General features: G+C 51.6%; 7 protein-coding genes across 7 annotated transcripts; 2 read left to right on the forward strand and 5 right to left on the reverse strand.

The window, feature by feature from the left end:
- Nucleotides 1-226: 226 nt before the first annotated feature.
- On the reverse strand, nucleotides 227-391 carry PHYSODRAFT_526110 (hypothetical protein; the record flags this gene model as incomplete). The annotated part of the gene is made up of 1 exon (XM_009537868.1): nucleotides 227-391. A coding segment is annotated over one exon (165 nt), but the record flags the coding sequence as incomplete, so codon positions are not given.
- A 97-nt stretch (nucleotides 392-488) lies between these two features.
- On the forward strand, nucleotides 489-1,177 carry PHYSODRAFT_306102 (hypothetical protein; the record flags this gene model as incomplete). The annotated part of the gene is made up of 3 exons (XM_009537869.1): nucleotides 489-700; nucleotides 783-879; nucleotides 947-1,177. 3 exons carry the CDS (start codon nucleotides 489-491, stop codon nucleotides 1,175-1,177), a joined length of 540 nt encoding a protein of 179 aa, XP_009536164.1.
- A 708-nt stretch (nucleotides 1,178-1,885) lies between these two features.
- Nucleotides 1,886-2,206, forward strand: PHYSODRAFT_455930 (hypothetical protein; the record flags this gene model as incomplete). Its single annotated transcript, XM_009537870.1, has 1 exon — nucleotides 1,886-2,206. A coding segment is annotated over one exon (321 nt), but the record flags the coding sequence as incomplete, so codon positions are not given.
- A 1,763-nt stretch (nucleotides 2,207-3,969) lies between these two features.
- PHYSODRAFT_306103 (hypothetical protein) lies at nucleotides 3,970-5,018 on the reverse strand (the record flags this gene model as incomplete). The annotated part of the gene is made up of 3 exons (XM_009537871.1): nucleotides 3,970-4,206; nucleotides 4,292-4,708; nucleotides 4,794-5,018. The coding sequence occupies 3 exons, from the start codon at nucleotides 5,016-5,018 to the stop codon at nucleotides 3,970-3,972; spliced, it is 879 nt and encodes a 292-aa protein (XP_009536166.1).
- A 7,594-nt stretch (nucleotides 5,019-12,612) lies between these two features.
- On the reverse strand, nucleotides 12,613-13,188 carry PHYSODRAFT_526654 (hypothetical protein; the record flags this gene model as incomplete). The annotated part of the gene is made up of 1 exon (XM_009537872.1): nucleotides 12,613-13,188. The coding sequence occupies one exon, from the start codon at nucleotides 13,186-13,188 to the stop codon at nucleotides 12,613-12,615; it is 576 nt and encodes a 191-aa protein (XP_009536167.1).
- A 3,960-nt stretch (nucleotides 13,189-17,148) lies between these two features.
- Nucleotides 17,149-19,752, reverse strand: PHYSODRAFT_306104 (hypothetical protein; the record flags this gene model as incomplete). The annotated part of the gene is made up of 6 exons (XM_009537873.1): nucleotides 17,149-17,325; nucleotides 17,352-17,486; nucleotides 17,521-17,646; nucleotides 18,180-18,826; nucleotides 19,203-19,605; nucleotides 19,696-19,752. 6 exons carry the CDS (start codon nucleotides 19,750-19,752, stop codon nucleotides 17,149-17,151), a joined length of 1,545 nt encoding a protein of 514 aa, XP_009536168.1.
- A 1,564-nt stretch (nucleotides 19,753-21,316) lies between these two features.
- Nucleotides 21,317-21,751, reverse strand: PHYSODRAFT_255983 (hypothetical protein; the record flags this gene model as incomplete). Its single annotated transcript, XM_009537874.1, has 1 exon — nucleotides 21,317-21,751. The coding sequence occupies one exon, from the start codon at nucleotides 21,749-21,751 to the stop codon at nucleotides 21,317-21,319; it is 435 nt and encodes a 144-aa protein (XP_009536169.1).
- Between the last annotated feature and the right edge of the window lie 382 nt (nucleotides 21,752-22,133).

Below are 22,133 nucleotides of genomic sequence, written 5' to 3' on the forward strand. Positions count from 1 at the left end.
CGCATTGAGGTACATTGTTGTCTGTTAACTTCTTTGGCTAATGACATCCTACGACCTTGTCGACGATCGTCTCATTCCGCTCATCCTATGTGTCGATCCCGGCCCCCTAAAGTGTGACGGCCACGAGCTCCGAAGAGCTCTCATCGGTGTTGCGTCCTAACCAGTGCCCGATGTCGCTGGCAGCATGCTACGACGCGTGTTGCCATTTGCCGGCGGAGATCACATCTCAGGTTATGTTCATCTGAACGCTCCTGCGAGAGTCCATTGCCATGTTTGCTAATGTATCAGCCATCTTATTGTAGGCCCGTAGGTGGTGTTGCCACGTCAGGACACAGAGCTTGTCCGCCAGTCGGCGACTCTGCAGCCCTTGTAAATGCTTTGCCCTGGGGGGTACCCTCCCTCTCTTGAGCTGATAGTAGAAATTTCTATGGTTTTGAGCATCGCACTCCTACAAGGCGACAGCAGGCTCCGCGAAACTTAGCAGAACTATGAAGGTTGCGTTGCAATCAATCTCGGATGACTCGAGATATTGTGCAAGATTCGTTTCGCAATCGGCAGCGCACGGCCAACCACCTATTCCGCACAACTACAACTTCAGTATGGAACAATCCAGGTTGGCACTTTCTGGTCAGGATGGCTACACGTACGAATGCACGGTAGAAATCGTCTTTCGTTATCCGCCTGGTGAATACAACAACTGGTGACAACTGGTGAGTTTTCTTGCCAAGCAGAATGAAGTGTTGTGCCACTCACGACGGTATGTATATTTGTATGGATAACAGGTCTTGCGAAGTGACGAAAGATAACATGGACCAATTTGTCACTTCGTCCGGAATTCGCGTGTCTGGAAACTTACACGTGTTCATGGGGATATTGCACGTAATTTGGGCTAACCTTTTTTAATGCAACTGAAGTCTTCATGATTTCTATTCCTTTCTTGTTCTAGGATATTATTGAAGGCAATCTGCCCCGTTGGGCACCATCAACTCAAGCAATGAGCGGTAACCTGCGAGTGGCAAGAAATCCCTCGCCGTACTATATGGAGCTCAAGCTCCAGTTTCAACTGCGCGACTTGAGTGCAGACTGGACATTTCCTATGATACCAGACAACGCATCGGATATCCAGGCACGTGAAGCAGCTAAATTGATGAAGATACCGAGTGGGGAAGGAGAATAATTCCGCGCTTGCAAGTAGACAAGGCATTGAGAAAGTCACGGCGCGGATCGACCGAGCTTAGCCACGGGCCTGAAGAAGACATGAACTCGACTTTTCATGAACCACCAATCCCAACTAAGCCATAGGAACTTGGATATCTTGTTGACGTTTATCCTAAAAAAAAACACAATCGAAGAAAACAACAGATCTCTAGGCATAAACTTCAATTTTATTTTGCTACAATATCATTGTAGGCCACCGTCGAAGAGCTTGTCCTCATATTGCCGGCAACCTAAGTGCTTAGTCTGGGGCCTAGTGCGAGGTCACTTCGGTAAACATCGATTTGTTTCGGTCGAAGCAAGGCAAAGATCTTCAGCTCGGTGGTCTTCGCCGAGTCGTGGTTGCCATTCTGGAGGTACAGTACTGTGTCAATTTCCGCTGCTTGCTGCTTAAAGTGCTTGTTGATTGCAAGTTAAAATGCAAAGTGGGAGCATGAAGCAGAAGCTCTTTGCTCTACAACCTAGCTCTACAGAGGCTGCACCTAATGGTTGGCTCTAACCAACACAACTACCAGAGTAAACTTCGAGAAATCGCTGCAGGCAACAAGTGCCAGAGTAATCCTGAATAATCACCACAAGTACAAAGCTTTTTTAAAAAAGATTTCAGGGGACTTGCCAACACTGACGGGGTAACGGGGGTAAATTACGGTATGGACTTTTAGGAGGTGCTGCGATAAGACTGGAGGCGGTGCTGTCCCAGCGCTGGCTCTCCAAGAACAAGTCCCCCGCCGATGCGTTCAAGTTGTTCGGACTTCAAGCCGACGACGCCCTCCTTAGCAACCCTGCGCTTAATTCTTGGGTCAAGTACCTGGACGACTTCAACACGAAGAACCCGAACGAGAAGACAACGATGCTCAAGACGTTCAAGACGTATTACGGCGACGAAGAGCTGTACAAACTGCTCAAGGCGGCGAAGGAAGTGGACACAACCAAGAAGATGGCCACGGACCTGCAGACTGCACAGGTCGCTTACTGGTTGGCGACCAAGCAGAACGTGCAAGACGTTAACCGGTGGATGGGGGTCAAGGGTACGCGCCCAGACAGTGCGGAGAGGGTGGCGTTCAAGAAGTACCTCAAAGACTACAACGCCAAGTACGTGCAACCGAAGTGATGAAAAGTATGTACGCTCCAACTCGACTTGGATGTTGCCACTTGGATACGCATATAGATAGAATATACTCCTTCAGGTTTAACTCTCTAAAGCTGTTGAATTGGCCGTTAGAATGTCAATAAGTAGAACTCTTATCTACGCGGATACGATTCCTTGGTGTAAGGAAATTAGTTTGCCGCAGTGCATTATGAACGCTAATTAAGAATTTTGTACAGAATACTTACTAGGGTATTGCTCTTCTGTATTGTGTAGTTTGATAAGTATCCACCAAGCCCCATGCTGCCACAGCAGCGATCAGCACCACGACGTGGTGGATACGCACGCCTGTGCTTGGCTTGTTGCGCTCTTCAGGCTACTTGCTAGTCCTTGGGGTAGTAAAGTTGCGAAGTGACTCAGAGGCAGAGGTCCGAAAATACAGTACTATATTGAATTTAGTACGAGATCAGACCGTAATAAAAATTACAATTCAGCAAGGAGAAATAATAAAAATTGCCGCAATATAAATATACTGCTCTTCAATTTGAGGCATTTCTACAGAAGAAATAAACCACTTTCTGTGCGTCATATGATTACAGAGTCGTTTAGAAACACTTTTTGGGGTGTTGCTTTAGAAAACTTTGCATGGTGGATGGTTAAACAACCTACCGGTAGTAATGCGTGAGGGAGATATATCTGGATCTTGCTATATATCGTAAATCTGGTGTAGTGGATTCCAGGGTTTCACCTTGGTATCACCGCAGTTAAGGGCTCGATAGCATGTCGCGGCGGTGACCCACGCGAGCCACAGGTAATGGGTTCACCGCATCATGACCAGTCAAGCTTCACAAAGACAAACTTCATAGTGTGTGCACCTGGTATGAGGTTACAGACTATGATCATCTGCTTCGCGGACCCACTTCGCTTTTTCTCCTACAATTGCCTCAAAGGAGTAATCACTATATCAAAACATTAAGCTCAAGTCCCTAGTGGATTGCCATCCACTGCCGTTCCCTGATGTGATGTGTTCGGCGGGATTCACTACATCTGGACGTCATTGATGTTTTGCCTTGCGTACATATTGGTTTCTAAAGATGTTGATTACCCATTATGGCTTTTACTACACCTTAATCGTTGCGTATGTAGACCTAACTATCATTTTATGACGTACTTTGCTATGTTTGGCGCCGTGCAACCTTTTTTCATATTAATTGTCAATAATTGGTACAATACTGTATTGTATTGGAATCGTTGATCTCCAATAATAAAAATTAGTATTGCAAAACCGAATTATTTATTGGATCGCAATTATTATTTCGGACCTCTGCTCAGAGGGGGGCATTGACAAGAAGACAGATATTTGGAGAAGATATCCAAAAAGGATGAGCACAGGAATAATAGACCTTGCAAGTGCCAACGCCTTTAAGTTGCGGCGGCCGCAACTTTGCTCACCGCCTCCCATGCACGTCGACCCAGCGACTCTTGGATCCACTATTCTGGAAACGAGAAAAACAATGAAGATAGAGAATCGCCACCATCGTCCAGTACGAGAAGGTTTTTAGGGAGGCAGACTGAAATTCTGTCGAGATAATAGACTAAACTTCTCCCCAAAAAGTTTATTGAAGCCGAGCGTGGTATGGGTCTGCTCGTTGAGATAAACGAACGGATCAACCTTCCACCGTGTTGGAAGTTGCCGTGGCGGCGGGCGATTTGCGTGTCTGAATTGCTCCAGGGTCCTCCGGATTCATAGGGAACGACCAGCTCCCACGCTTGCCCCCGATTTGACACTCGAGCTTCAGCTTCATGAAGTACGCCGAGAACTTCTGCTTCAAAGAGACCGCGCACCAGTCTTGCGTCGGGGCGAAGCTGCTCGTGAGTGGGCCCAGGTTCCCCCCTAGCACCTCCTAAAAGTCCATAATTTACCCCCGTTACCCCGTCAGTGTTGGCAAGTCCCCTGAAATATTTTTAAAAAAAAACTTTGTACTGTACCTCCAGAATGGCAACCACGACTCGGCGAAGACCACCGAGCTGAAGATCTGTACCTTGCTTCGACCGAAACAAATCGATGTTTACCGAAGTGACCTCGCACTTCCTACGTAGCAAAAGCGTGAGACCCACCGAGACAAATATCCCAGTCTTCAACAGGAGCTTACAGTAAAGTACAGTGCTGTACAGTACGGACCATTTGTCGCCCGTCGCCATGTTCACCAGGCGAATCACTGACTCATGCATGGTCGACTCGACGGAACAGCGATAGATGCCGCCATTTGGTCCGTGCAGATCGAACGGATTCAGCAGTTTCTTCTTCAGCATCTTACCCTGTCGAGAGCCAAACGCAGAATAGAATGAAATGCGAGCGGGGATCATTTCGCGGATCTTGACTCGAAAAGGCAACAGCAGCACAAACTATCAATCAGAGAGATGCGAACTTTGATATTGGTAAAAATGAACTTCAATATCAATCAGTTGAAGAGCTCGATATACACTTTACGGAGCACTGCGCAAACGCGAAAATTTGAGAAACCACGTTCACGTCGAGAGCCTGAAGATTCACTTGGTGGCGGCGTCTCTTGGTTGTTTCGTCGGCAGGTCTGCCTTCCAGCGCACTTAACAACGCGAGCTTGCCCTTTAAGGCCAGCGGAACAGGCTTCTTCCCCATGCGCTGTAGATGGAAATTCCTGAAAATCGCGCTATACTGCTCGAATCTCTCGAACATTTTGAGACTGAAGAGCTCCAGTCGATTGTTTCTCTCGAGCATCTGCATGAACGCTATCAGATCATGCAGCAGAGCTGGGTTTGTCCTCCAGTTTTGATCCGCCGGGCGGTAGTTCCGGTGAACATACAGGCGTTGTAGGCACTTCGCGATGCCGCAGTCTGCATCGCCCACTACTTCTGTTACAGTAGCTCCAGCATATCATCATAATTGCATTGTACTTGGCACTTGGCGAAGGTGAGCTACGCCGTCACCCACCTGTGGATAGGGGAGGAGTTTCCATAAATCAGTGATTTTCACTGAGATTTGACAAAATGATTGATGGTTTGCCTGAATTCACTGATGCAGCATCAGTAGTATCGTACTAGCGCGTCTTTACAATTTGCAAGTCAAATGTAGACCTATAGTAATAATGGTGAAATAGTACATGTAGATAGCATGTTACCTACTACAACTAATGCTACATAATATAGTATCACTGTCGATGTTATTAATACATACTTAAGTACTCCGGTTGCTACGGTACAGTGGATAGGCGACCGGTGTGGGATGCTCGCAACTACCAGCCACAAACTGGGTTCCGGTGTGGGGCTTGCTGCGTTTAGTGCCTTTTTCGTGGTTATACTTTTTTCACTATACAACTTGTCTGGTGGTCTGCACAAACATTAAAGCAACTTTATTCGTTGGTCGTCTCGAGGATTCACTACGAAATACAAGGGTCCAAGCTTCTTCACAATTGTTTTGCATCTGCCACCTCCGCCGAACCCCAGCTTTTTTCGTGATAGAACGACGCAAATATAGCTCAACGGACCCAGGAGATGGTGCATTCACTAAAATAAAATTGTCATCTGCACAACGTATTGGTTTTCATGCATCGATGTAGCTTCAGATGATCTTTAATAGACCAAGGTTTTGTGAAGCCAAGTACCCAGCTGTAACGGGGTTACACGAGAGCTACCCGAAGGGTTACGAAGTGGGTACACACTGTCTAACCTAAATCAGTAGGATAATCAGTACATGGCTTCAGAGCCACTGATTATGCATATGACTAGGGTTCACTATGCTAGATAGTGAACCGGATACATTTACACCGTAGGTGGCTTTGCCGCAATAAAGGGAAATACATTCAGTTTGAGATTCACGCAGTTAAGAGTCAAGGGTTGACTCTTGGAGTCCGTAAGGTGTACGGACTCGTACGTTCTGGTATTAGCACGAGCTATCTTAAGCTGAGACTCTGTGAGTCTGTTACTCTTCCTCTGACGCTAAAGCTACGGCAGCCCCGCTGCACCAGCCCTATAAAAATGATAAAGTAGCAATGAGGACAGCCTTGCGGAATGTCAACCGCTTCAACCTCCGCTACAGGTCCTCCGTCCACGGGTCCACGGATCCTGCAATCTCAGGAATGAACCGCGTTCGAGTTGAGCGAGATTGTGTTGTGCGAGTTAAGCTTGCGTCCGCAGAAGATGATAATGGTCGACGGGCGAAAGGCTCATAAACATCCGGGTAGGCTCTTAGTCAATAGTGGCTTTCAGAAGCACGTGATTTTGGCAAAAAACCGTTGCGAAAAACACGTAGCGATCCCATCTATTTTTGGCACGGGCGATGCTACGTGTTTTTTGATCCGGTAAACCCGTGAGAGGAGGGTCCGCTATGGGGTAATCAAACCGAAATATACGTAATGAAGCAGCATGCCTAAGCTTCTTCGTTAGGGTGGGCGGGGGGGCCTGGATGACAAATAGTTGGTCGTGGGCGCATGTGCCGTCTGTTAGAGGCCGAGTGCTCCTCGTTGGCGACCTTAGCTTGTGTGTGTACTCCGTTATCTTCTGCTATCGGCCTGCCAAGACCCCATCTGTCCACTTGTCATCCAAGGACCAGTGTGGGCGTCCAGTAGGCTCCTCCACCGCCCTAAATCAAGGCAAGGGGCGAGCAGCGCCTTCCAAACCTACCTGTAGTTTGAAGAGGCCACAGCCGACGCGCCGTATTGGGACCACTACAGCTACAAATGCCAGGAAACCATCATGCAACCCCCAAAAAAGTATGCATCCATTTCTTGAACTTGGTGAGGCGTCGATTTCGTTGCAACCTATTCCGGTGCCAACTCGAGGCATGCTGGAAGCATCATACGCCAGAAAGCGAGTAGACCAAACTATCATGGATCCACAAAAAACTTTACGAATTGAAACTTACAACCCCAACGCAGGTAATTTAGATGAAGAAGCTGCAGACGTGTTCATGGTGGATGCAACACCAACAGATTCATCGAAGGCATGGAATAAACATGGCTAACAGTAAGAAGGCATTAATTTAAAAAAAACGGAACAATGTTTACTTTACTTTACTATACTGTACATTACTGTACATTTACGTTGGCCCAGCGGCGTAGGCGCTGCCGACGTGCTCGCCGAATGACGGCGCTCACAGCTAAAGTTTGTTGAGCCGAGGTCCCAGCTTAAAACGTTGCGTGCACTCGGAAGATTCCACGCTACGTAGTTTTGCCACGGGTTTTTGATTTTCCGTATCGCTGAACAGCCGACCACTACGGAAAACCCGTAGTCAAAAAACACGTATCGGCGCTACGTGTTTTCCACTACGTATTTTTAGAAATACCGTGCTTCTGAAAGCCTCTAATGTAGCAGGAGATGCGTTGTAATGGAAACGCAAATTTACATACCACATATACTGTAGGTAACAGGTAAGTCGTAGATTTCAGAGCTTCTTCGTGCAACGCGCGCGATTTTTTATCTCGTTGAATTGCGATAGCGATAGTGACTGCGTCGCCGCGGTGAAGATGCTCACACTAAGTTCTATAGCTATCCCAGCCCATGCATAGCTCTCGTCTTCATTTGATCGGCTTCAAATAGCTGCACTAGCAGCTTTACACCTGCCCCAGAATAAATGTAGTATGTAAATAGAGGCATCTTACAAAAAAAAAAATAAACGCAGTTCGTGTAAAATCTCGTTGAGGATGATATTATATTGTGTTGCGATATAGTACCTACTACTAGTGTATTGGTAACTTATAAAGTGGCGGATTCCCACAACGTAGAAAGTACTTCCGCACCCACCTGCAAACATTGTGTGCGTCACAAGATTTTCGGTTCATGTTCTTAGTTTAATATGTCGGATCCCATCGGTACTCAGTTCTTTCAAGTCTCTTACCGCGGCAACTCTGCTCGGTTGTGAAGGGGGGGAAACATGTCGACGCATAGTTAAGTAGGCTACGGCCTTCGTCGTGGTGTCTGCTTCCTTCACATCGACTGGGGCCTTACCCAACGAGAGCCTCTCGGTACACTTCGGAACAATATAGTAATCGAAAGAAGCGAATAAATACTACTGTAGTATTACTATTTACCAAATCACTGAGTCAGTAGTTTCAAGCTATCACAATCATTTTGTCAAATCTCAGTGAAAATCACTGATTTATCGAAATTACTCCAAGGTTCGGGCATCGCTTTAGTACCATGTTTATGTCCACTTTTAAGTGGCTGACTGAGAAAACCCTACCAATTTTCGGGATTTGCATTTTGTAACTTCTTCAAAAGCGGTTAGAGTCGCAATTTCGCTGTTCAGGCATGCCAGTGGCTACCCATAGACTACAACAAGTGATATTGCCTTCGTGTACCAATGTGTGTGCGTCTGCTATTGCCCAATATCCGCCCAACAAATCACTAGATTCGCGCGAATTTAGCCGATTTGGCCCCTAGCTTATTATAAGATCTATCCAGCATACATCAAAGCTAAAAACATGCCCTTACAGAATAGAAAGTGATCTTACTCCACACATAAATCTATCGCTGAGCTTCCTTATAGTGACTGGATATGAGCCGATGAAAATGGCTTTTAAGCAAGGAAATCGTTGAAAGGCAACTTGACCCTCTTGCTGTAGTCACATCGCAACATCATCCGCCAATCATATCGCTCGAATTATGCACAACCAGACGATATTGTCTACTGATCTGATTTGCATACCGGTAATCAAAAGCTGAGGCCACCTTGCCTTGCAAACGCCCCAGCGCAAGCGTCCAACCGTCGATAGCTAGCGCCGTAGGGTGGCCTAAACCACAGGACCACCTTCATTTCGAATATCACGAAATGTACTGTAAGATGGATTAAGCCCTGCGTTCATTAACAAAATATTTGAAAATCTCAAAATCGGCCATGTCCCGAAAACGGGCTTATCTGTTGGTGGTGGTGGTGGTTGTATGTATATGCGGTAAGGTTTCCCAGTCAGCCAGTGTTAAAAGGTTAAAGAAAATGGTAAAACGTCTAGAAAGTTAACAAAAAACAACGAATTCGTGCCTGTGTCGCCTCCGCTCGGCATAATGCTCGCAGGTTCCCGGTTAAGACGCTGCACTGCAAGTGTTCTGGAATAGTAGAAGTATCTCATATTTCTACCATTATACTACGGACAGCCAATGGTGGCGGATTTTTTCCATGCCAAAAATAAAAAGAGGTTTTCCATGCCATCGGATTAATTGCATGTCATACAAAAGTCGAATGAAAATATTTAATTCTTGCAATACAAAATTCAAGTGAAAGTGTCCTAGGCGGGTTACATACAAAATTCAAGTGAAAGTGTCCTAGGCGGGTTGTGTGTACCTGGCCCTTAGTTCGCAGCGACCACTACATCTAGCCTCATTGCGTGCAAATTTGTGCCAAACAATGTAGAAGTCTCAAGAGCTATATGTACTCGATTTCCGGAGGACTTATAGTGACAGCAAAGCAAGTAATTGGCATGGGGAGATTTAAGGCACCGGAGCCCGTACGCCATGACTGGGGCCGTCTTTGGCGTAAAGTAATTGGCATGGACCAAATACCGGTGGTGCCTACTAGTAACCCAAAGATTTGCGCCAAAACTTTTGTTTGCCAGGTAGAGCAGATAGAAGGTGTACAAGTTAGTCAGCGAATGGCATATCGATCTCGCGACGCTATTGGGGAGGAAAACGATGGAAGCTATCAGCTTTCTTGCCAGAAATTGAGCTCGCTACTGCAGCTACTTCATCAAGTCAATCCTACGAAGTTGCTGCAGAGAATCGGTTTAGACAAGCTCTCCTGTCCCACATCAGTGCGGCTGCATTGCAAGCAGCAAGCCAGAAAATCCTTTGTTTTGATAGCGCGTCCCGAAAACCACCCCACCAACGGCACCAAATGCTGATACTTGTCGGACCAACAAGAATGTAGTGATGACGGTGTGTTTATGCCCTTTAAAAGATGCTGATGTGGTGGAGCAGCTGCCAGAAAAACCCGATCGAGTTTGGCTCGAGTTCGTGGATCGAGATGGAGCTTGGATCGGATCGGGATCGAGCATTGATCGGGTCGAGTTCAATATAAAGCCGATCCGGTGCAGCAGACTACCATAGCACAAATGCGCGTCGGCGTGTTCGTAGGTCGATGTCGCTTTTTACCCGGAACTTCACTATCGTAATTCCGAAGTAGACACACACAGTAGCCAGGAGCAAACAGTGAGTGTTGTTAATCTTGGCCGTGAGGGCTTAGTTGTCGGGTTGCGCGAGGATTGGCGTCTCACGCTATTGGTCGTAGTTGTTGGCGTGCGCGGGGATGGGCTTATCACGCTGCTGGTCGAATTCTTCTTCTTCTCTTCCTTCGTCCTGGCCGTGCGTGCACCTGTCGCTTTTCGTCGCACGCCTGTCGTCTCCTGCCGTCGATCACGTGGTCCTGTAGCTTACCTTGTGGCGACATGACTCGGTTTATAGTACTCTGTGACACTCTGCATTGGGTGGAGCTCACGGACCGTGGGCTGCAGCGCCTCGTATCGTTGAGACGATCGCGATCGGTTATTCTACAGCTTCGATCATCGGAGACCTTGACTCGTGCTCCTGGAGTCGGGTCGCTTGGTGTAAGTATCTACTCTGTATTTGGACGCAAATGGTAAACTAAACTTTGTCCTACCCTAGCTGCTCACCACGTCCTTGCGCAGCCGCCATTCACTTGCTGTCTTTGTAGTCTCATCCCGGTCTGCATCTTACAACCACTCAACCCGTGTCGTAATGTTGAACTATAATCAGACGATCTCGATCCAGATTCTCGATCGCGATTCACGTCTAGATTCTCGATCGATCGAGTCGATCCGTGCCCTCGATAACTCGATCCGCTCTCTACCTTGCTCATTGAAACACTTGTTGTAATCAGACACGGCCAGATGGCTCCACCAAGCTTCCCTTCACCCTTTGATCGGTTTGGATCAGTCTACAAAGTTGTACAGATGGAACATCACTAACGTGATTGAGTCTTCGAACTCAAAGGTGCTTCCTGCACGGGACCAAAGTCCAGCCAAGTTCTTTTTGTTTTAGCTTCATGAAGTTGTTCATGGCAACCAAGCCTTCTAGATGAATTGCAGGGGAGAAGAGGAAGAAATAGGGGAAAGTGGGGGTGCCTTACGCGGGCAGATTGCAATCCGAACAAGAATAGCGAGCTCGGTGAGCCGATGACACTCCTAGTAGTGCATCTATTGCGAAGAAACATGTACATGTTCATTCACACGACCGTTTGGCATCCCGGGACGCCAAATGATCTGGACTTTGAACTCAATCGGTAAGAGTGAAAGGCTGTATGATCACTTCGACAGCTACTGTCTTGTCGGCCAGAGCAAACAATGCAACAACATTGAGCTTCCACCGCATAAAGTCATTGCGGTTGACAATACCGTTCTTTTTCCTGTGTCAACCTTGGAGAGAAGGCGTCAGCGTAAACGGGTTCCGAGTCCTAGGTAAAAACAAGAGCGGAGGAGCAGGAAAGCCTTTTATATATGGTAAATGTAGGCATCTAGACCACAACGCTCGTACATGTGAACAGTCGGAGTAGTAGAGATTCCGAGTTTCTACACACCCTCGTAGTATTAATTCGAGCGTTCGTACCCGGGCATTGACACCGTCACCATCATTCACCAACAGCAGCCCCACAGGGGCAATCAACATAAGTTCCCAGTTTCAAAAGCGTTGAAAGGCCCGGAAACGAGGCGGTCAGGGATAACACTAAAATAGGCTTATTTCACTACTAGTCACGTGCTTGCATGCGGCAAAGGTGTTCTCCTGGAGTCATGGGGAGTACCAACGCTGGATTGCAAGTGTATCTGAGAAGCAAGAGTAATTTCCAGTATATGAACTGAAATTTATGCAAATAGTATTGTGCCGGTTCTCTTATCTTGCCCGAACTGCTGGGCAGGTCGTACGCTTACGCTGCGTGTTCGCTCGCGAGCTTCGCAATCTCAACACCGTATTGGCCGTCAGAGATCCACTTGATCTCCCCCTGCCGGAACGCCCGTTTGTTCCAATTTTATTAAGTCAATTAGTAATTAACCTCAATAGAGTCAGCCAAAGCCAACACTACACTCGTCCTCGTAAAACTACCCGTACGCGTCAAACAGCACTCCGACTGTGCCCAGATCCCGCGCGCGACGCTTCTGAAACACCCCCGGACCTAGTGTCCGCCGTTGCTTCCACCCACGTCGTACGCCGCCTGGAACCCACTCGTCGCACCGCTCGCTGCCGCACTCGTAGCCCAAAGTAGCGCCTCCGCTACTCCACTGGCCGCACGTCGATCGTCCTCTCCGCCAATTGGCACCCTCCGTTCGTGCAACTCACACGTCTGCCTCTCGCCAATGTTCCCGCAACACATCCACCGCGAATGCTGTCTGGACAGGAGCCGCCGTTGTTGGAGCAGTTGTTGTTGGTGGCGTACCATCCGCCCGCTGTCCGACTGCATCCTCGTGTTCCAGTTGCGCCTCGATATCCACCGCAATCTGCTCTAGCGACGCTGCTGGTTGATGATACATCACTAGGAACGACACGTGCGCAATGTGCCGCTCCGGTTCGCCTGTCACGTCCTCGCGCTCGATCAAAAAGTTGTCGTAACCCACTGGCTCGACCACTCTCATCGGATCCAGCCACTGATGTACAAATTTAGACGCCTTGGGTCTACGTGGAGGCTTAAACATCCAAACACGATCTCCAGCACTGACCGTCCGCATGTTCCGCACTTTCCAGTTGTAATACTTGGCCTGCCGTTCTTGCTCGTGCGTCCTTGCTATCTCGGCACACCGTCTGCTACTTTCCATCGCCGCCAACAACTGCTGGTGGTTGGCCGTCATCTCGCCCGCCTCGCTAACACTCGTGCTTCTCAACAACTCGTTGGGACTTCTCAGCCTCCTGCCCATCACGAGCTCGTTCGGTGACAGCCTGACCGTCGAATGCTGCCCTGAATTATACGCATAGACCGCAAAGTCTACCCATGCATCCCAGTCTCGCTGTCCGTCTTCATTCATGTAGGTGTTCACGCAATCCTTGCATGTCCTATGGAATCGTTCGACTAATCCAATCATCTGTGGTCTGTATGGCACCGGGTTGACTTGCTGCGCTTGGAGCAGGATGACCAGCTCTTCGATCACCTTGCCCGTCAACTCAGGGGCGCCGTCCGTCAACAATTCTCGAAATGGTCCAAACTTGAAACCACGTGCTTCATCAAAAACTCGGCCGCATTCTCAGCTGTATGCTGCTTCGCCGTCACCGCAACAGCGTAACGCGTGATGAACTCCAGTGCCGCGATCACATAACGCTGTCCACCGTCACTCGTAGGCAAAGGCCCTGCAACATCCAGCGCCCACCTATCGCCGACATCGCCGCCCTTGATACTTCGAGGCGGAGGCACGACCTCTCGTGGCCTCGCCTTCCGACTTCCGCACTCCTGACAACCGCGTAGCCATTGCTTCACTTCTTGTAGTAGTCCTGGCCACCAGTAGACCTGCGCAATCCGTGCGTGGGTATGGGAAGCTCTCAGGTGTCCTGCCCACACGGAGTCGTGACTTTTTTTGAATACTACCGGCCACAGCTCTGGAGGGAACACCACACGTCGTCCATTCGCGGTGTTGATCAGCACCAAGCCGTGCCGCGTCTCGATCTTCATGCCCTTGTGTTCGCCCGCGCTCACCAATCGCTGAACGAGCCGACTCTTCTTCTGGGCTGCTGCAATGTCCTCGTCCGTCAGCTGGAGCGTCTGCAAGCCCACACGCTGAGTCGTGCCCTCGTTCGCTGGCGTCGTCAACTGCTCGTTGCCGCGTTGCATCACTGCCACACCAGTCGCCGTACCATCGCCGCCGAGTATGGGTCCTACTCGCGGTGTTTCGTCTTCCGATGCCTTTCGTGACGTCTTCGCCGACCCGCTCATCTTCGTCGCGTTTTCCGCCCTCGTCGTGCTGTTCAACTTCCTCGTGTTTTCCGTCCTCGTCGTGCGGCTCGGTTTCGTCGTGTTTTCTGCTGCTCGGGCTCGTCGCGTTTTCCGTTCTCGTCGGGTTGCTCGGCTTCGCCGCAATCTCCGGCCCCGTCGGGCTTCTCGTCGTCTCGGCCGCCATGTACTCCACTTCACGTGATTCCGCCGGCGTCCTCTTCAGCGCGTCCCGTCTCGTCAGGGGCCTGCCTGCGGCGCTCGATGTCGTCACCGTCGTCTCGTTCTCCACATTCACGTTCACTACGTCGTTAGTTCCGCCACCATCCTGCTGCGCATCGTTCTTTTCGCCGCCGACTACGTCACTAGCCCACGTCACTCGCTTTCGTCGCGACGGCCGATCCGTCTGGCCGCGCGCGCCGACCTCGTTCTCCTTCGCTGGCTGTTTGCCTTCGTCGTCCACCTCTACTGCGTCCGTCGTGTTCATCACCGTCTCCTCCGTCGATACTGTGGTCGCTCGCTGCTTCGCCTTCCGCCGCCTGCCGATTGCTGCCAGTACCGTGCCAGTCGTCGGTGCTCGTGACAACGCGTCAGCGACCACGTTCGTCGCCCCCGGTCGGTACTGCACGTCGAAGTCAAACTCTTGCAAGGTGAGCGCCCACCGATGTAGCTTTCCCGTTAAGTTTGGACTCGTCATGAGCCACTTCAACGCCGAATGGTCCGTAATGATAGTAAAGCGTCGGCCGTCCTAAATAATTTGATCGACCAGACCACTGCCAGACATTCTAGCTCAGTGATCCCGTAGTTCGCCTCCGTCACGCTATTCACCTTACTCGCGTACGCCACAGGTTGCCATCCGTCGCCGCGATCTTGCATGAGGCATGCGCCGAGCCCCACTTTGCTCGCGTCGGTCACCAACCGAAAGGGTAGAGAGAAATCAGGGTAGATCAACAGAGGTCGAGTCGTCAGAACCTCTTTCACGTGTTCGAACGCCGTCTGCTGCGCGTCCGTCCATTCCCATTGTACTCCCTTCGGCAGCAGCTTAGTCATCGGCGCCATGATGCCACCGAAACCCTCAATGAAGCGACGGTAATATCCCGCTAAGTGTACGAAGCGCTTCACCTCAACTGCGTCTCGTGGTTGTGGAAAGTCTTGCACCGCGCTCACAATCTGATCCAAGGGCCGTACGCCATTCGCGTTCAGCCCGTGCCCTAGATACTCCATCCGTCGGGCCGCAAACACACACTTCTTCAGCTTCAAGGTGAGCCCTACAGCCGCAAGTCTCTCAAGAACGCAAGCCAGCTCCAAAATGTGACGCTCAATCCCTCCGCGAGTGTAAACCACTATGTCGTCGAGATAAACCAAACACGTAGTACACGTAAGTCCTCGTAGTACGTTGTTCATCATGCGTTGAAAGGTAGACGGCGCGTTAGTAAGTCCGAATGGCATTCGTACAAACTGATACAACCCTTGCTTCGTGGTGAAAGCCGTCTTTGCCTTGTCCTTCTCAGCGACTCGGATCTGCCAATATCCAGCTTTCAGGTCCAACGTGCTGCCTAAAGAGTCTCGTCGATTCGTGGGAGCGGATACACGTCTTTCTTCGTAATCTTATTGAGCGCGCGATAGTCTACACAAAACCGCACCTCGCCGTCCTTCTTACGCACCAACACGACGGGAAACCCCCACGCTCCGTCACCTTCTTCGATCACACCAGCCGCGAGCATCTTTTTCACATTGGATTCGATCGCCGAGTCCTCCGCCTGTGCCTGACGTCGCCTCTTCAACATGATTGGCGCTGCGTCGCCCGTATCGATATGGTGTTCCGTGCTTAGCACCGTAGCAGGTGGACAATCTCCTGTGTCTGCCGTCAACTGCCGATACACACGCAATAGCCGCACGATCATCGCTCTGCTCTCGTCGTCCTCGGTGCCGATGTTCACGTCCTGCTCGTCCTTCAGCGGCTCGTCGCTACCGCCCAATCCATTCAACCACTCACTGATCCGTTCACGTCGCAACTCGCCGTTCATTTGCAATAGCTCTACGCTACTGTCGAGCGGTATCCACTGTCCGAGCTTTTGCCTCGCAGGCAATCGTACTTGTTCATTCTTCGTATTCACGGCCGGTACTATCGCCTTGCCGTGCTGGACCTTCGTTACGGTCGCCGCCAGCATCACCACGCCGGTGTACTTCGTTGGCAGGAAGATGCCCACTTCTCCATCATTTGCCGCTACCGACACCTTGACTGGCGTCACTGCGCTCGCGTCAATCTCCGTCCGTCGCACCATTCGTACAGTAGCTACTCGTGCTCCGTTGGCGTCACCACTCGTCCTGAACGGGATTACCACCGTTCGTCCCGCTGTAGTGTAGCGAATTTCGTTCCGATCAAAGCCCAATGTTGCTCCATGCCCACGCATGAAATCGACGCCAGGTAGGAGCTCGTCCGTGCACCAGAATACAATGCATGCCTCCACTCGAATGATCTACTGCGCATGTGGAATTCCCACACGCCAACTACGTCCAACAACAAAACGGCCAATACCCTCGACGTAGTCAACCGGGGCAGCCCTCTCAACTCTGTCGCCGTACTGCATCCAATCGGTGCCAGCCACCGTGTACCTCGCCCCGCTGTCAAGCTTCACATGTCTTCTCGCGCCCGACACTTTCATGATCGCAGTGGGGAGCCCGTCGTCCGCACCGATGTACTCTACGGCCTCACCTTGAACTCAACTGCATCACCACAGTGCTGTACGAGGCTGACTCGTGCCGGCTTCGCTTGCTGCCGCACTCGTCCCTCGGCTTCGTCGCGTGTGCGTCGCAGTTTACGCTCTTCGAGCTCCTTCACAGCTTCGTCGGCCGCTCGCTGCCGCTCCGCCAGTCGCTCGTCGCTCATGCGCTGTTGCTCCGCTGCCTTCTCGCGCTCCACGCTCTGTTTTCGAGCGAGTAGTACTTTGACGCGTTATCGTTTTGCGCGCTTACGGACCTTGCGTCGCGCAACGCGTGCCCGATCGACTTCATCGCCCTCATGGGCGTCTTCGCCCGACTCACTACTCGACGCGTTCGTCTCGTCGCCGTCCTTGGTCGCGCTCGATCCGCTCACCGTGGACTCGTTCGTCGACTTGTCATCTACAAGCCTCTCCATGAGCCCAGACATACTCGTACCAAGCACGTCTTTGCTATCCTGCTGCTGGCCGTATCGGCCGACGCCGCAGTGTGCTTCTCCAACGGGAAGTCATCCTTCATTATCGTCTCGTCCGACCCCGTCGTGTCCGCAGTCATCATCATAATCTCGTTCATCTGCGCCGTCGCGCCCTCATTCGTCATCACGCACATGTCCGTCGTCACCGACACGCTCGTTTTCGCACTCGTCGTCAGCACCGTCGCCTTCGCCTCCAGAGGCACCGACTGCCGCTCGCAAGGACCGCTCAACCTCGTTGTCCTCGCTCGCCGCACACGTCTGTGCGCCTCCTCCAGCACAAACCGGGAACATATCGTCCTCGTCGTGCACTCACCGTTCTCATTCATCGCATTGGAGTTGGCCACGCGCCGCCTCCCCATTCCGTTCATCGTCTCTTCCGCTCGTCGACCGCACAGTCATTGCCTGCACGGCCGTCCTCATTCTCGTTGTGTTGACCGCTTTCGCAACCTTCACTGGTTTCCTTCCAGTGCCAGATCCATGCGATCGATCCAAGTCAACACCGATACCTTCGGCGAGGGCGTGTACGTCGGAAGCTCCAGATCCTTAACACTCTTGCGCCTCGACTGCTGATCACGCACTCGTCGTCCGCGTCGACCGTTACGTCGTTGCCGTCCGTTGGCATCGGTGCCCGAACCATCGCTCGAGTCACCGCCATCGCCGCCATCGTCACTGCCACCGTCGTTCTCATCATCTTGGTCGTCGCCGTCGTCGTCCGAGCTGCTCTCACTCGAGCTGCTGCTCGAATCCGACGAACTGCCGTCCTCGTCGGGCATGTCGGGCGTCGTACTCACCCTCTCGTCGCGTCGCTGTCGCTCACGCGTCACAGTTTGCCGCCCTTGCGTCTCGTTGCTTGGTGTCGGCTGCTGCAGGCTTGCGACCATTGTAGTGAGCTGCTGCATAGCCACCATCATCGCCGCCAGCCCAGAGGCCGTCGCGTCCGCCTCGTTCGTCGCTGTCGGCGTCTCCGTCGTCGCGGGAGACGCCGAAGTACTGCTGGCTGCCTCCTGCACAACATCGACGCGTCGCGACGTACCGCTCGTCGACTCCACATCCGGCGGCAACACTGCCGCACGCGCTGGAAGTTGACGCTCGCCCAGCCCGCCGCGTTCGTCCACGCGCTCAGCTCCAGTACGCGACGATTGCTCACGGATGCGCGTGTTCTCGGCGACCTGAGCCTGGAGACTCGTCATCGCTGTCGTCAATTGGTGCAGCGCAGTGGTCATCGCTGCCACCTCTTCTGCAGGCACCGGTGCCGCTCCTTCGTGTCCTCGTTCGTCGTGCTCACTCACCATGTCGCGGGTTGGTTTTTGGCGGGCTTGCTCCTCCGCTTCCATGCGTCGCTCGCGCGGCTCGTCGAGTTCTGGTGCCGTCGGGTAACGCGCTTCATCTTGCCGGACTTCTTGCCGCGCGTGGGCGTCGAGGTTAGCATGCTTGCTTTCTTCGTCATCGGTTCACTCTCAAACTCGCTCGTAGTGCTCAATTGAGGCCCCTGTATGATGTGCCGATTTTCTTATCTTGCCCGAACTGCTGGGCAGGTCGTACGCTTACGCTGCGTGTTCGCTCGCGAGCTTCGCAATCTCAACACCGTATTGGCCGTCAGAGATCCACTTGATCTCCCCCTGCCGGAACGCCCGTTTGTTCCAATTTTATTAAGTCAATTAGTAATTAACCTCAATAGAGTCAGCCAAAGCCAACACTACACTCGTCCTCGTAAAACTACCCGTACGCGTCAAACAGCACTCCGACTGTGCCCAGATCCCGCGCGCGACGCTTCTGAAACACCCCCGGACCTCAGTGTCCGCCGTTGCTTCCACCCACGTCGTACGCCGCCTGGAACCCACTCGTCGCACCGCTCGCTGCCGCACTCGTAGCCCAAAGTAGCGCCTCCGCTACTCCACTGGCCGCACGTCGATCGTCCTCTCCGCCAATTGGCACCCTCCGTTCGTGCAACTCACACGTCTGCCTCTCGTCAATGTTCCCGCAACACATCCACCGCGAACTCGCTCTCTGCCCGCCGCGCTCATCGCACTTGCCGCCCTCGTCGCGCTCGTCGGGTTCGTCGCGCTCGGCAAACGCATCGCGCTCGGCGAACTCGTCGCGCCCGTCAAACTCGTTACATCCGTTACACTCGTCGCACTTGCCGAACCTGCTGCGCGCGTCACGCTCCTTGTGCCTGCCACAACCACCGCACTCGGCGTGTCCTTCTCGAACATCTGCCTGCCAGACTGCCCACCGATCACCACTGTTACAGTATGTTTAATTGCAATCCAGTTATCTAATACAAATTGATTCTGATGAATTACTAACTGTAGGGTCGGTAAGACATAAACTATTAAACGGTGATACAATTAGCAGAGTGCACATTCTAGTGGGTTGTTCCCGTTTCGGAAAACCGGAATGTAAAGCTTAGATACTTTATGTTTCTACTAGGGCTTCGCGAAGGCTGGGATAGGACTGGTTAACTCACCTTTAACCGCCATTGATAAACTCAATCCGCACGCTCCACGGGCATCTCCTGCGCCTGCTTCACAGCCGCAGAATCTGCCCGACAATGTATCACCAGACGTACAACCGATTTTAGAGCAAAATCAATAAAACGAATTTTAACTCGACGAATTTGCAAATGAAGTGGACTAGCCTCCATCATTCTTGAGAAGTCTAAAACACTCGGTCAATCGACATCACTTACTGTAAATTGACCTAAGACATGTAACCGGTTCATCACCGGTGTCGATTGGGCAGGGGGGCATCGCCCGAATTAATCCTGTGTGGGCTGGGCTATCGGCACTTTCGTCGCTTCCTATCCCAGTATAATTGATTATGTATGGAATGCAATTAATCTGAACAAAATGCAATTAATCCATTTGGATTGCAATTCATCTGACTGGAATGCAATTAATCCTATTGGTATGGAAAACCTCTGAAAATGGCATGGAAAATATATTTTCCGACAGCCAATGGAACCGCCACATTCTTCGGTGGGGATACGACACTCGCCCAATGTGATTGCGGTCTCTTTGGCCTATTTAAGCGTAACGAGCGTTAGAACTATGACGCTGTCCTTGCCGTCGAAATGATACCTCAACACTAGGATCATCGCCTTGCCGGATTTCTTCAGGTATTCTGCTTTTGACGCAAGGCCGAGTGAGTCCTAGGCGAGACGCCCTACCCGCCCATCACTTAGATAGCAATTTATTGGGGGTGGCCTCTGTCGCCGGGTTCCTTTTTCACCGCCAGAGTCATCCTCGATAGAGTGCTGTCGGTGTAGCCAAGACGCACCACCCACTGATCATAGCGCCTTCCTGTTATTAAACCCTTCTTGTCAATGTAGTCGAGCCGCACCTTGAACTGCGGTTCTCGAAGAGCTTTTCTCCGGGCTCAACTGCACCGTGGCGGCTTTCGGTGATTTCTCGTATGTCTGTTTTGGTTTACTTCACACGAGTTCCTGACCCCCAGGAGCCTCCGACGCAATGTCGGCAAGTTGCCTTGGATTCAGTTGAGAGCGAGGTGGCATTAATACTGGCAAGGAGTGCCAATAATGAGCGCCACGGAGTGATGAAAAAACAGAGAAATGCTGCAAGTTGTGAAGTAAATACACTGTCGAGAAATGGTAATTGAGCTGGACAACTCTGCAGAAAACGTGTAACCTTGAAAATACCAATTGGAGGTGCGGAAACGGACGCTCCTAAGGCCGTACAGTAAAACTATCGTTACGCGGGCGACAATTAGAGGCGACCCTTTTTTATGGGGTCGTCACGGTGGCAAGCAGAATAGCGCCAAATGGACCTTCGTAGGTCAATGCGGTATTCAATAAGACCGACAAGTGTACCGCGAATGCAAATCTAACAAAAAGCTGACTGTATTTCGCTCAAACGTTTCACCACTCAGACCAGCTTCGACTTACATACTAGCTCGACACACCCTGTGCTTACAGGAAGTAGGCGCCGACAGCCATGACGGTGGCGGCAACAGCACCCATAGCGCCCGTGACCTGCGACGCACCGCTCGATCCTGACGCGGCCGTCGAACCCGAAGTGGTCGAAGATGCCGTGGGGCTGGTCGAGTCCGCGGTCGACGAAGACGCCGTGGTGGACGACGAGTCGGTCGTGGTCGTGGTCGAGTCGCCGGCATCCACCGCAGCGTCGCTACTCGAGGAGCCGACGGTCGTCGAGTCAACCGCAGCGCTGCCGGCGCCCACAGTGGCAGTGGCACCGGTGCTCGAAGCAGCAGTGGCAGCACCAGCAGCAGTCGAGCCGGTAGCAGCAGCCGTCGTGGGGGCCGTCGGGACCGTATTGGCGGCGGACTGGCCGTTCACAGCGGCGACAGCGAGGGCGGCAATGACGAGGACCTGGATGAACTTCATGGTTGTAGAGTGGTGAGTGTGGGGTGGAGTCGGTTGGGACTTGGGCACTTGGAAGTGGAAATGGGAATGAAGACCCTAGCTGAGACCGACGCCGCCTTCACGCTTGCTCGCTCGGACGCAGAGGCAGAGAGCTGTTGACATGTACGGACGCCTCTCTCTCGACGGCCATACGACGGCGCCAGCTTGTGGCGCTGGTGGACGAGCAGATCTTCGATCGCATGACAACTCTCTCGACAACAGAACACGCGGGAGCTCCGTGGACAGGACTCTTGCACACACACGCGCTGAAACACGTGGGCAACGCAGTCTGGTTCAACCAAGCGCCCATGAACGCCATGCAAACCGGCAAGACGCACGCAGGCACACACAGAGACCTAGCCCA

The sequence above is a fragment of the Phytophthora sojae genome (assembly GCF_000149755.1).
Source record: "Phytophthora sojae unplaced genomic scaffold PHYSOscaffold_11, whole genome shotgun sequence".
Classification (NCBI taxonomy): Eukaryota; Oomycota; class Peronosporomycetes; order Peronosporales; family Peronosporaceae; genus Phytophthora; species Phytophthora sojae.